General features: G+C 37.6%; 1 protein-coding gene across 3 annotated transcripts in view; it reads left to right on the top strand.

Annotated features, from left to right (window-relative positions):
* Positions 1–15,335, top strand: part of NBEAL1 (neurobeachin like 1) — a 135,880-nt gene that overhangs the window by 13,990 nt on the left and 106,555 nt on the right. For all 3 annotated transcript variants that reach the window (XM_048870377.2, XM_048870378.2, XM_048870379.2), the window contains exons 3-6: positions 5,154–5,245; positions 11,778–11,939; positions 13,500–13,581; positions 14,524–14,651. In XM_048870377.2, the coding sequence (XP_048726334.2) occupies positions 5,154–5,245; positions 11,778–11,939; positions 13,500–13,581; positions 14,524–14,651 (464 nt within the window). The remainder of the gene's footprint in view (positions 1–5,153; positions 5,246–11,777; positions 11,940–13,499; positions 13,582–14,523; positions 14,652–15,335) is intronic.

Below are 15,335 nucleotides of genomic sequence, written 5' to 3' on the forward strand. Positions count from 1 at the left end.
TGTAGCTGTGCATTGGGTTCTTCCGTCCTAAGTGCAGGACCCTGCACTTATCCTTATTGAACCTCATCAGATTTCTTTTGGCCCAATCCTCCAATTTGTCTAGGTCCTTCTGTATCCTATCCCTCCCCTCCAGCGTATCTACCACTCCTCCCAGTTTAGTATCATCCGCAAATTTGCTGAGAGTGCAATCCACACCATCCTCCAGATCATTTATGAAGATATTGAACAAAACCGGCCCCAGGACCGACCCTTGGGGCACTCCACTTGATACCGGCTGCCAACTAGACATGGAGCCATTGATAACTACCCGTTGAGCCCGACAATCTAGCCAGCTTTCTACCCACCTTGTAGTGCATTCATCCAGCCCATACTTCCTTAACTTGCTGACAAGAATACTGTGGGAGACCGTGTCAAAAGCTTTGCTAAAGTCAAGAAACAATACATCCACTGAAGCATTGTACTTGAGCCAAAGATCTTGTCCCAAGTGGCTCAAACATTTGGCTCAATTGTACTTGAGCCAAAGATCTTGTCCCAAGTGGATCAACCCTAGTAAACCTGCGTTTTTCTCCCAAAACCGCAATCTGAGAGATTCCATGTCTTTTCTGAAATCACCATAGCTAACCCGCCTTAAAATTTCTGAATTCGCCATGAAGTTCCCGGTCAGATTTTTCCGCTTGCATGGCTATAAGCAGACTAGAGATTGGAATGCATTTCTGCTGTTCTTGCACAAACCTCGTGTACACCGCAGAATCAAGGTCTGCATCATTCGTTAAACGTGCTCGTTTTCTTTGAAGGCCATGCTCTTCATCCAGGTTATGAATGTAAGTTCCGAGCTTGTCAGCATTCTTTAGCCATCCACGAAAGGTGGACTTGTTAATGCCAATATCGTGGCTAATCTTTGCCTGGGTTTCGCCGTTTCTAAGTCATTCGATAACGTCCAATTTCTCCTGCACCGAGTAAGCCTTCCTTTTGCCCAACATTTCTGACATCTTTCTAAAGATAAATACGGTACTGTACCTGTAAATTTTTATTACATTACATTTGTATGGTGTTCTAGGCCTACAGCAATCGTCTTAGGGCTTGTTTACGCTTCTGTGCTGGGTCGATCTAAGGTACGCAACTTCAGTTATGTGAATAGTTGATGCTCTCCCGTCGACTGCGCTTGCGTTCCTTGTTCTGGGGGCATACTAGAATCGACAGGAGAGCGCTCAGTGGTCTATTTATTGCGTCTGTACTCAAAAAAAATTGTACTGTACTTAAATTTGGGATCAATGGCCGTGACCGTGTTATATCTGAATTCGCATTACATAGAGGCGCGTTATAGTGAGGGTCCGGTGTAATATCACTTCGGTAATTTGACTTTACGTTTCAAAAAGAGCTTATTCATTCCAAGCAAAACAGCAGTGCCTTCAGTAGGAAAGTAAATAGATCCAGTTTCTGTGCTAGCAGTGAGCATTATTGTAGTTATAGGCTAAGCAAATCAAAGAACACATTCATAGCTATAAACATATGGATTTCCATTTGTAAAGTATCACTCTGTCCCTCCTAACCAAGATGATACTCTAGTAATTACTGAAATAATGGCTCCCTTTTCCCCTCTTTTCTGTTTGTTGAAGTCTTTACATGCCTGTGACTGTCAATCCACGTGTTTGCTGAAAATGATTTGCTGTAGGGTTATTAGAGAATAAATGACTACAGCTTCTATATTTAAAAATTTTGAAACCATATCAAGAAAAGTAAATCTGATATTTTAATAATAGTTTAATCTGAAGCCAGCAACATTTAAAAAACATTTTATGCTATTTTTAGACACTTCTTTTTGGATTTTCTTTCTGAATTCCTGTCCACCATTTACTTTTGGTTGTCTGTGTATTCAACTTCTCAAGCCAACAGCTGGCTGCCCTGGTCCCATCTAGGAGAGATGGATACCACAATGGATTGATTTAAATCATCAATTTTAATCATAATTTTAATCAGAAAGCAGGTTTGAAACCTTGATTTAAAAATTGATTTTAATTTTGTTTTGCATTTGTAATTTTTATTTATTTTTCTAAAGAGAGGTTCATTCTCATTGGTTAGTATATCCATTTAAAAGATGTAGCTTTGCAAAGAAATATGGATTTACACTGTTTGGTAGTTTTTGCTAATCAGGAAGATACACTATGTTTATATACATGTATCCAAGCAATTGTATAGCTTAATTTACGTTTATTCAGGTTCTTAATTTTTACTATCATGTTAGAAAATGGAGAAAACCTGGATTTGTGCTGGAAATGGCCCAACTTGATTATCATACACATTGTAAGGAGAGTGATCACTTTAGATAAGCTATTACCAGCAGGAGAGTGGGGTGGGAGGAGGTATTTTTTTCATGCTTTGTGTGTATATAAAAAGATCTTCTACGCTTTCCACAGTATGCATCGATGAAGTGAGCTGTAGCTCACGAAAGCTTATGCTCAAATAAATTGGTTAGTCTCTAAGGTGCCACAAGTACTCCTTTTCTTAATGAGGCATTTCTTATTTAATAGATTTTTTTTTTTTTACTCATTTGTGTCAAGCTGCTTTTGGATGGAAATTGGAATTCAATTAAAAATACATAAAAACAGGCTGTGTGTGCAGAAAATTAATTCTGTGCAAATTTTTGTGCATGCGGTGTGTTCCCGTGTGTGCGGGGTTTAGGATCTGTGTGCACGTGCACAGCTTATAGGGAACAGTGCCTCAGAGTGTTTAGCTAGAAAAGAGAAAGTGAGATTGTGAGGGAGGGAGGGAGAAGGGGGATAAGAAGAGCCAAAGAGATTGGAAAAGCTTAAATGGGAAGGAAGAACAAAATGCAATGCAAGGAGAAAGCAGAAGGAGAGGGAAGGAAAGAGTGAAGAACAGACACTGGGGAGGAGGGAAAGATCTGTCTATATATCATAGCACTGCACCTTAAATCATATTGTGGCCTCCTTCAGGGCACTCCACTCAGGTCTCAGGCCCCTAGTCATCACCTGTTTCAGAGTGGAAGCCTATGTTTCTCTCCCTCCAGACCCAGGGATTTAGGCTGGAATTCCTTCTGCAATTCACTGTGGTCATTTTAGCACGTCTGAGTTTAGTTCAGGACCTTCCATCCTGTTCTCTCCCGGGGCAGTGACAGAGTTAACTAGTGACCAGCCAGCCTTCAAAGTGACCAGCTTTTGTTCTGAATAAATACATTTTCTCTATAAAACAGAGTATCTTGAAAATGATTAACAGTTTATGTGCCTGCCTGTTTTAGGAGGTGTCACCCATCTGGTAGGGGTTTGGGATTAGAAAGAGATGTCCATACTACAAGTGTTACTTATGGAGAAAGGCTTTCTCAACAAGGAAGCCTTTGCAGCATTTCCTACAGATGGTCATACTGGATTTGCCCGATCGCCTCTGGAAGATTATTCCATAGCTGTATCCCATTGACTAAGAATGTTTTGTCTCCCACTTTACATGCTTTTCCTGAGCTTTTTGATCTGCGTTGTCTCAGAGAAGTGCAGCTGTCGCAAAAATGGAATAGAGTATGGGAAAAGCAAAAAAGGCAGAACAAAAATAAGTTGAATGCCAAAATTTTATGATAAATAATATGTGAATGTTTGAATTTACACTATGTGTATGTTTAGATATTGCGAAAGCATCCCTGCCAGGGAAGGCTTATCTCTGGTTCATCAGTTTACTTTTGAAAAATCAAACTTTTTGCCCTTTGAAATGAGTGTTCACCAAATGACAGAGATTCTGACAAACTTTCCCAGGGGACGCTACTTCCAACGTTTCTGCCAAGGTTACCTCCCTCTTTCCCTCTGCAAACTACTCACTTTGAACCCTGCAGTGTATGGGAGGAATGTAGAGGAAGATAAGAATGTATTGGGGGTGGGGTGGGGGGTGGAGCTTTAGTGACATCGCCCACTGAAATGCCAGCAACCCTTAAAACTGCCCTTAGTGGTGCCCTGAGAATGGAATTTGGCCTCTAGTCAAGAGAGAGTGAATGTAACTAATATGCTCTAACGAGACGAACAAGTTTTTGTTTCTCTGCTAGTCCCAGGTCTACTTCTTTCCATACTGGTGTGCAGGTAGTGACTAATTTGTAAATTGCACATGAATGAATCTTTTTAAAAGACAAACAAACTAGCCAAAGGCTCCTGTTTTTCTGGGAGTTAGTCACCATTCAGTATTGGTATATAGTGTGTTTTTTGTTTTTTGTTGTTTTTTACTTTACTTTAGAATAGGCTACCAATGAGTCTTTAATGCCTTTACACAAAAAACTTTTTGTCCATAAGACACTGAAACTAATTTACTAACGTGTCAACCAGTCGTTCTGTGATCACTTGGTCTTTCCCCTCACCCTCTGTCTTGTCTATTTAGATTAGGTCTTCGCAGCAGGGACGATTTTAGTATTTGTACAGCACCCAGCACAATCCTGAGAGTTGTCTTTTGCTGTGCTATCATAATATGAGGAACAAAAAATAATTCCTGTTCAGGTTGACCCCCTTATTACCTGGAGATGAAGTACCACTTTGAAAAATATGGAAAAGTATATTTTTAATAGAGATCACTCCCCAATGTAGTGGTCATGGTATGAAGTTATATACAGTGCACATGTTATACATTTTTTTTATTCCATATACGATTCTTTGCATAGTTATTGCTGGAATACAGGACAAATTGAGTCGATACAGGAAGTGGGATATGGGGCAAAAAAAAGTTACATTCCTTAAAACAAGAATCTAGTGTCATCCTAATTAACTCTAGTGCAAAATACAGAGCATTTTATCTAAATCTCTTTAGTAAGGATATGTTGATTTAAAAAAAATTAGCATCTTTTAGGAAGCTGACAACCACTGGTGAGTATTTGAGGCTTGTTGTAGATTGTCTAAAATATTTTGTTTGATACCAGGAAGCAGAGAAGTACTAAAATGGACATGTAACCAATTGGAAAGAGCTCAACTTGGTTGAGAATTTCTAATGAAAGTCTCTTGGTTTGGGACTAAAATTTAATTTTCCCCATCAAATTTAATTTTCCCCATTACTTTTTTTAAGTAATATTTTTAAATGTTTTCTTTATTGTGAACAATACCGTTTCTCATACAGTTATGTTTACTGATGACCTACAGAACAATTTTTCTTAATGTGTTCCTTTCACTTTACAGAAAGACCCAGATTATTTGCAGCTTTGGCTGGACAGTTTTGTTTCTAGCTATGAACAGTTTCTGGATGTGGACTTCGAGAAGCTTCCTACTAGGTATGTAGAAATACAGATCTGCTCATCTTGTGTTTGATATCTGGAGAGAACCTGTCTGGGCTCTAAATCCTGTTTAAAATATATATAATAAAATTGTTTGTTCCACGCCAGTATTTCTTGACTGGCACTCCCAGTCCCATTCTTTAAAGGTCAAATTTGGGTTGCTAATGATAAAACTAGGTAAACAGTATTTGCATCAAACTAGGAAATGGCATCAACATAAATTTGTTTTTGTTAGCAGAAATTTACTTATTACAGCTCTTTGTATGTTGTTGAAATAAGTACTCTGCAGAAAACCTGGTGTGTGAAATAATATTTTAATGGCTTAAAAGAATATATAAGGGAAAGATCTGGATAGTAGATATAATTTTGCAATTTAATCTCTGGGATTATTTTAATATTAAGCATGAGCTAAAATTCTAAATTTGTCTAATATAGTTGAAAATATGTAAAAATAAGCTGCTTCTTTACTTGTCTGCTGAGACCTTGGTTCAGGCTTTCGTACATTGTCCTGCAACAGCAGTGTTACTAGCCCCAAGCATTGAAAAACCATGAGATTGATTTAAACCATGAGATTTTAAAATATAACAAATGTTTGTTTCTTTTATGCCTTCTGGTTTTTGAGCCTTCAGGACTCATGTTCTCAAACTTTTCTTCACAGCCATGAGGGCTAGAATTTTTTTTTTTTTTTTTTTTTAGTGAAAGTTTTAGGAACTAGGGCTTTTAAGAAAAACCAAATACTGTGATACTGGGGGGGGGGGGGGAATCATGAGAGTTGGCCATAGTGCTATAGCTGATATTACACTGTCTTAGGTGCTAGTGATGAATGCAGAGAATGAAGCTCCCTGTTACTGTGGTTCTGGTCCCAAATACATTACAATCAATGTTGGATCAGGTTTTATTTAAGTAATAGCAATGTCCACAATTGTTGCAAGGAAACATTGAACCCTGAAATTGGGTCCTAGCAGATTAAAAGTGTACTTTTTCTTAGCTATGTGTAATAATACTTTTCTCAGTGAATATAATATATTCATATAGAATTGATTATATCCAATTTATAACAAAAACTAAAAATGTTCTGTTTTGTACTGCATAGTCTGTCAGTTTAGCTTTGGTGTGGCAAAGATGTGTCCCCATAAGGTTGTATTTTTTGCCTAGAAAGTGTATAACTTCTAAATTGTCATTCTATAACATATAGTTTAGTATGAGAAATGTTAACAGTGGAATAACTGGACTAAATTAGAAATGTTTGGAAGTGTGCATGAACTACATAATTGTTTCTATTTTTTCAGTAGCCACATGGCAGAAGATTAAAAGGAAAAAACATAAACATATGGATAAACTGTGCAAAACAATGATAGTGTGCAGAGTGATAGTTTCAAGAGCTCAATATAAAATCTGGTATTTTGCTGTGATTAATGACAGGATTAGTGTTGTGACCTAAAAGAGTAGGATTGTATAGGATTGGACTCATTTTGTAACAGATGTAGAAAGAAAATGTCTAGGCAAAATAAGGGAGAGGGCAGGTGACTATTGTGTTTTGATGGCCAGAAATAAATATCCTAGTATGAGACAGTTTATGTTCATTTTAACAATAAATCGCTGTTTCTGTCCCTGATTGCGGTTAGATATAATCACACTTAGTGACATCCTTCTGGATTTATTTTGTCATACATTATAAAATGTTGTAACTTTTATGGTGCAAAAAGAAAAGGAGTACTTGTGGCACCTTAGAGACTAACACATTTATTTGAGCATAAGCTTTCGTGAGCTACAGCTCACTTCATCGGATGCAGTGAGCTGTAGCTCACGAAAGCTAATGCTCAAATAAATGTGTTAGTCTCTAAGGTGCCACAAGTACTCCTTTTCTTTTTGCGGATACAGAATAACATGGCTGCTACTCTGAAACCTGTTTGGTGCAGTATTTCAAAGAGAAGAAATACAAAAGAATCAAACAAATAGTTCAAAATAAATATGGAGATATCACTTTATAATCTGCACATTACACCATGACATTCTCTTGTACCAAAGCTAATCTCTAATGTGTGTCCTAGAGTTGCTTCCCCTTTGTACATTTTAATAAAAAGCTAATTCTCCCTTCGATCCTGGAAGTGGTTGTGTTCTGCAAGCTGGAATGAGGAATTGTTGAGGGAGGGAAAGACACTATGTGTACTTTCATCTGATAGGATCTCAAAATGCTTTACAGCTACTGCATATGCATGCAGCACTTGATAGACATTTCTGAGTGAAAGGCAGCTGGGAACGAGTGTTGCAGAACAGGGCAGGGAGAGGAAATTTTGAACAAACTAAGGCACCCTATTTTCAAGAAAAATGCCATGGGATTTATGTCCATGAAGGGAACATGGGACTTCAATTTTATCAGCCAAAAGACCAAAACACAACTGACTTAATGGAACTCTAATTTACTTGCCCCTGAGGCATGAAGGACTGAGTTGGCGCTACTGAGATTTTTATCTGGATGGGTAATACCACAAGTGGGTCTGATTATAAGAACATCTTTTTCTGCACATAAAAATATATTTCCTTTTAAATCTTGTATGCCAAGTTTGGGAACCTGAAAAATCCCATTTTGTGTAATACATATCTCAAAAAACTCTGAATTAATTTGTTTGTTCTGGAAGTGTGGATAAAACATATATGGTAAGGTATTATTATAGACCAGAGAAAGAACTATGGGTTGTAGAGTTGGTCTTCTTTTGCAGCCCCATGCCTCAGCACGATTGCTCCCTATAGTTTTTGATAGTGTTTTATCTAGTTTAGATGCATCCGATGAAGTGAGCTGTAGCTCACGAAAGCTTATGCTCAAATAAATTGGTTAGTCTCTAAGGTGCCACAAGTACTCATTTTCTTTTTATCTAGTTTAGATTCAAGCAGTGGGGTTTATAACACTTCCATTGGGAAGGTGCGTTCTTCTCAGTATAATAGATCTGTTGACATCTATGCATATTGAACACGAGAGATTGTCACTCCACTATTTTGCATTTCTCAAAGCATCTATTGTACCTTACTATATTTACAATTGAAAGGGTAAAGTCTTACCAGCTGATTAGAGGTTATTTTCCTTGCTGAATGGGGAAGAAGTTATGTTTAATAACTAATAACTGCTAGGGCAATTTGAATGTTATCAGTTTTCCTTTTGTTTTTGGCTTACATGCTGTTAAATTTACAACAAAGAAGGTTAAAGGAAGTTGTTGAAAAACAAATCAAACATATTTTTATATACTTTATGGTTCAAACCCACATAAAAATGACTTAGGACACATGAAAGACACAAATAGCACATTTATCAGGAGTTTATGGCTAAAAAGTGAAGTCAGATTTTCTGCAGCTTTTATATTTTTAAGTGTGGGCTTCCTTTTGTAAAAATGCTAATCTATGTGTTTAAACTGCAGCATTTGTGTGAATGGAGTCAAACCAGTCTCCAATTAGTGTGGTGGATTAAAGCTGTTTACCCATGTTAATACAAAGATTGGGAAAATAATTAATGAGAGAACTACATTAGGTCCACGGATCCATCAGATTTCTTTCACTTCCAGGTTTTGATGATTTGCTGGTAGTCTGACATTAAAGACAGCAGTTCACAGTTACCAATGAATTGCACCTCTGACCTCTCCTAATCTCTTCCAGTGTAGCCCCCTTCTTGTCTCTGCCATCACATATCTCCAAGTGATTCTCCTATTGTATATCTGCACCGCATTGTAAACCCATGTCTGTGGGATCCAGGCTTCCGGACTCAGTGTTTCCAAATCAGCGCTTGAGTGTCTACACAGCATTATAAACCTGGGTTTACAGTTGCTGGACCCAAGTCTCTCAGCCATGCTAATGCATCATACTGCGCTATGCAGATCTTCTGATTCAGAGCTGCGGTTTCAGCTGTGTCCATATTGCAAAATGACAGGGCTTGGACCTGAGTTCCAAGGGAAATCAAGTATCAGAAGAGGGGTAGCGATGTTCGTCTAGATCTGTAAAAGCGGCAAAGAGTCCTGTGGCACCTTATAGACTAACAGATGCATTGGAGCATAAGCTTTCGTGGGTGAATACCCACTTCGTCAGATGCAGGTTCTGACCAACACTCGTAGCAGGGTCCTAGAACTGGGTCCAGAGTGCTCATTGACCTGAGTCAGAGAGATTTGTGTGTGGACAGAATGGGTGCTTGGGCTCAAACCTGAGTCAGACCCCAGGCTAAGTCTGCAATATAGAGCATACTCCTACTCTCGGGCCTGGCCCTGTGTTGCAGTCCCTTGGTGTTAACTATGACTTCCTCAACAGGTCTGGCTTATGCTCAGATATACATTTCTGAAGAAGGAAATGAGATGGCTAGTGAATCAGTACACATGTTAGAATTTTATCTTGGCTTGTGGATGAACTTCTGGCCCATGTCTTTAAAAGAAAAAAGACATACAAACTTCAGTTAATACCAGATTTTCAAAAGATTTTCCAATTCCTCTTTGAAATAGTCTTGTTTACACCACTAACTATACTGGGAAAAGCTGATACTGTGCTTTATGTACCCTCCACTGATTTGCTGCTGTGATATGCTAATATCTTACTCCATGAGAGAGAAGAAATCTTGCTTGTTTCAAATAAACGTGTATTATATTTTCAGTCAGAGCAGCTCTACAAAAATGTGCATTTTTTACTCTGCACACGATCTCTTGTTATAATTTTTTTCCCCAGTGGCGCAGAAAATGTTGAATTGGTGGTAACTTCCATTCTTGCTCCCTGAGGCTTTTTTTCCCTCTTGTCTCATCAGTCAGCCTGTCTTTGGGGGTGTATGGCAATGAGGGAGTTGCTGCTTACTTTACTTTGCAGCATTTAAACCTCTTACTGAGAAACTACAGTTGGCCTTTTTGGAAAGCTACTTGTCTAGCCTCGTGGCTGAAGTTTAATTGAAATGATCAATGGAGAAATTCGTGGCCTGTAAAGGATTTTGTGTACATTGGCTTTTGCAAAATGTGGGCATATACACTAGTATCTAGAAAGAGAAGGCTGCCTTCACAGAAAGATGCATTTCTTTTGTGGAGGTTGTGTGGAAAGTAGTAATTGCTCTGTCTCTGTATGTCTACTTCAGACAGCACTTGTACAGCGTTCTAAAGGATCAGGAGAGTGTGCACAGCTGTACTGTATATGAGTACTTTGAGTTCAGCTCGATGGCACTAATATTCTTATTTTTGCCCCAAATGGTGCTATATTTTGCTTTTAAATATTGGTAGGTATCATCTGAGTAGTTGTGTGGCTCCCCGAATAAAGTTCCACTTTTGGAGTTCGACCTGATTTTGGCAGTTGATTTCTCTCGCTTACCATATCTGGTTCTAACTAAAGGCTGTTGCAGGCTGGGTCCTCTAGTTGTTGCCCAGCTCTTCATTTTCCCCATAACCATTTACCATATGTTTCCCTGAAGTATCCTCCCTAGGTCAGACAGCTGATACCACAGAGCATCTCTTCATCAGCTGAAAGAGTGAATGAACAGCTCTTGGACTGAAAACTGCACTCTCTGCAAGTGAAATAATGACAGAAGGAGTCTATAGTAAAGGTTGCTGCTCCAACCCATCTGAGCATTTCCAGAATGTTACTGAACCAGAATAATCTATATAGCAGTATTGTGTGTTCTGGCCTTGCTGCTGTTTTTGTCTATAATTTTCTTCTTCTGAGCCTCTCTGATATTTTACACAAATCTTTTGAACATAGGGCGATCAACTGGTGAGAATGCATAATGGTTCCCTAGGGTAAAGTCTGGGCATGGCAGGACTCTGATACATTGATTGTGCCAACATAACAGTGCTGTGCTTTCTGTTTCTTTGCTTTTTAAAAATAAGTAGAGGAACAAATCTATTTCCTGGTTTGATCTCCAGAAACTAGTAATGATAAGGCAGCAATTATTCATGCACCAGCCAAGTGCCAGGAATCAGATGGATTGCTGGGGATTTCTGTCTGCCAGACCCCTTATTTTCCAGTTTTCTCACATGTAATATTACCATTAAATTTCTTATTTGTGTGTCTTGTATAATTAGGATACTGAAGAATTTCACTGTGGATATTTAGTAAATGGGCTTCAGTGGCTAGTTGTAGTTAATATTGTATGTATTTTTGGTTACTTTTGATGGATACCAGTGATTGTAAAAAAAATTTAATAGGGTAGCCCATACCTTAATGTAGAAAATATATTTTGGACCACCTTCTCCTTGATTTGGGATTGTACAGACCACTTCCCCCTAGTTTTTCTTACAGCAGTTACTTACATGGAAAAGTAACGTTAAGAAAACCATTTAATGTATTTTTAGCTGCCTTTCAACACAATTTAACAGCTGAGAACAAGGAGGAAGAGCTGGCACAATGTGACGAGGTGGTTTTTTTGTGGATCGCCAGCAAATGTTTGTGAACCACCAATAGCCCCAGTTTAGGAACATGTGTATTATAGTGGCTTGAAACAATGCACACAGATACACAAGATGTACTAATAAAAAAAATTAATTTGCATATGTTAATTATTTTGTGTATTTTTTTTTTAAAGGGTGGATGATGTACCTCCTGGAATATCACTACTTCCTGATAATATTCTGCAGGTCCTGAGGCTTCAGCTGCTACAATGTGTCCAAAAAATATCGGATGGACTAGAAGAGGGGCAACAAGCTCTCTCACTTTTGCTTGTCAAATTCTTTATTATACTTTGCAGGTATTTATTTGGTTGGCTGCTGCTTTCACCAGTGTATTGTCTGGGAAATCTTGATTCACTTAAAATGATATAGATAGAGATTTTTGATACGCATACAGTGTGACCAAACATTGCCCAGTAGAGACAGAGACTCTCCATATTGCAGTCAACACACATGGTATAATGAAACAAAAAACCAACAGTAATATGGATAAAGAAGGCCACAATAAGAAAGGGATTGAATGGAGAAAATGACAGCATATTATTTGTAATTAAACTGTGTATATGAACTTTCAAATTTATGTTACATAACAGAAACAAGATTTTTTTTTTAAAGCAGATTACTAATATGTTTTTGGCCATGAAATAATTTCCAAGGGAACTGTCCAGGGAAAGTTGATTCACATTCTTAACATATTTACATGTCCCTTAAATAGTTTAGGGAAATATTTTATTTTATATTACTGGCATCTTCTGAAACTTCAATCTTATTTTTTGTGATATTGCTTAACCATATACCAAACAACCATATAAGTAGAGGTCTAAAAATGTCCATTCCTTCCAAATTTTAAATTGTTCATTAACATAATTTAGAATACAACAGTTTTATCTCTAACAATGTCTATTGAGACAGAGCTGCTCTGATTTACACTCTGTGACTGTTCCCTGAGGAATATCTACAAAATGAGCAAAGCTCTCTCACTGGCCATGTCCACTCCTCAGTCACCTCCAATATGTCCCCAGGATGGGGTCTAGAAAGGACGCAACCCTACTCTGGCCAGAGAAATCTCCTTTTCCTGGGGGCATTCCTCAGGAGCCATTTCCGACCCTGTGGTCCTTTCACCCTGCCAGAACAATGAAAAAGCACTGTATGGCAAGAGACAGTTGTGCCCAAATTGTGTTAAAATTCTAAGGATAAGTTAAGGAAACAGTAGTAGCTGTAGCTTCAGATTTCTGTGCTTTGTCAATTTTAGTTAGTCATTGGAAAAAATATCCTTGTTTGTCGCTGAACTCTTTATTTTAGTTCACATGCCTCAAGGGTTGAGAAATATGTTGGTAACACCTACAATATGCAAGCAGGAGTGGTTTTCTTTTGCCTTTTATGATTTGTTTAGTTTTCTAAGAATATACACTCAGATGCTTATCTTTTTTGTAATTAAAACTGGTAATAGGCCTGTGGAAAACTCACTCGGAGTTTAGAAACCATTTGTGGCTAAGTCACCAGTTTTCTTCGTGATGTCAGAGGAATAATTGTTGTCTTCGGTATCAGATTCCATTTCTGAGTTCTTTGTTTATTTAGAATGCTCTGTGAATCAATTTAACTTCTGAAATCTGAGATTCCAGATAATACAGACATGGCTGGAGCTCTGACTGTCCTCTAATTTTCTTCTAGATGGAAGACAAATATGTATAGTATATTAATGTGTGATGAATAAACATTACAGTATATTATTTTTGTCAATATTTTAAAAATATTGACACTTGTGTATTTTATATTGATGCTTAAAAAAAAAAGCTTCAGAGGCCTGTTCAAATAATATTACAATATACAAACAACTGTGGCTCATGTTGCTCCTACAGAAATCTGGCTAATGTGGAAGAGATTGGGACTTGCTCCTACATTAACCATATCATCACCATGACTACACTCTACATTCAGCAGGTACGTGGAATTACAACTCTCATATACATTGCTGCTAGAAATACAGAAAGAGGATTGAGGGCTCAAGTTTGGGAGCTAGGGGGTCTGGATTTTCTTCCTAACTCTGCCACAAACTTCTTGTGTGACTTTAGGCAGGTCACACATTCTTTCTGTACCTCAGTTTTCCATCTTTAAAATCAGAACAATAATACCTACCCACCTTATTGCAATGATTTGAGGCTTTTTATTTATATATACAAAAGGGCTTTACAATCCTTAGTTGAGAGTAGTCTAGAAGAGCCAAGTATTCAGAATTTATTCTAAGTTGGATGAGTGTAGAATTTAATAAAAAGGCTGAAGAGAAGGCTCAATCATTGCATGTTTATATGTAGCGATCCCTGTTCTTGATCAGTAATGCATTTTTTTCATGGCTTATTTACAAGCATCTGAAAAGTCTTAAAAGAACAGTTTTAAAATGTGTTCTAAGCAATTGAAGTTAAAAGAATTATTTTAGGAGAATTGGTTTCTTTAGTTAGGAGGTGATTTCAATACTTCAGTTTATGTTGAAATGTCAGCCCTACTTAGGAAGTATTTGGGTAGGGAATATTTAAAATTGTGGAGGTCTGTTCCCCACAGTGTACATGTGAAATTGTCATTAGCGTCAGTGAATGTTATGCATGTATATCATGGAGATAGTAGAACCTTTGAGTTGATGATTATTTTTAGTGCACTGTATATTGCATATCTCAATAAAGCAGAAGGAATTGAAGCTTGGACTGGGATTTTCAAAGGAGCCTAAGTGAGACAGGTTCAAATATGCCATTGAAAGTCAGTGAGAATCGGATGCCCAACACCCTTAAGGTCTCTGGAGAATCCCAGCCTTAACTCCGTCGGTGGACTTCTTTGTTCACAAAATTTGCGTTCCTAGAAGCATTCTGATCATAATTGTTTCTTTTCTCTCAGTTAAAAAGTAAAACAAAAGAGAAAGAAGTGGCAGATCAGTCGCCTGTAGAAGAGTTTGTAAGACATGCATTGGCTTTTTGTGAAAGTCTCTATGATCCGTATCGAAATTGGAGGCAGCAAATTGCAGGGTATGTAGTTACCTCATATGGTAAATTCTAATACTGTGAGGATGATTTCTTTAAAATATTACTATAGTTCTATTTAATGGTTTCAACACAACCATGGTCACCCCCCACCAAGCTGAAATGAGACATAATTACACTGATACACTTGTGCTCTTGCATTTTAGCAGTTACTGGTATTGGTAGCACTGAGGACTAGATATGATATCAATAAGCTTCCCCAAAGATATGTTCTGTATTGAAAACATGAATGAAGGAATCAAGAAAGTATCTCTTTGCACAAAAATCAATACTGTGAAACAGATTGATAATTATTAGGGTTCTGTACTACACTGCCACTAGGAGTATTGGAGTACTAATCTATCCAATTCCATCAAATAAAAACCCAGTTTTGTTATTTGAAAGTTCTGGAGAGAATAGATAGCCAGGGTCCCAGCTGAAGACTTCCTGAGGTACATGTTTAGAAGCAGGTTAGCAATGTATGCTTTATGCTGGGTCCTAATCACCTGAAATAGTGTATGATTTTGCTAGAGATGCTACCTGTTCCTTTATTTTAGTACTAAAAATAGAGATTGAGAGGAAATAATTAATCTGTTACAAATCTTTACATATTCCTGCTTGCTTTTAAAACATTTATTAAACATTTCAAGTATACAAATTATTGTTTACAAAACAGATGTTGTTTTGTTA

Source organism: Caretta caretta, chromosome 11 (assembly GCF_965140235.1).
Source record: "Caretta caretta isolate rCarCar2 chromosome 11, rCarCar1.hap1, whole genome shotgun sequence".
Classification (NCBI taxonomy): Eukaryota; Metazoa; Chordata; order Testudines; family Cheloniidae; genus Caretta; species Caretta caretta.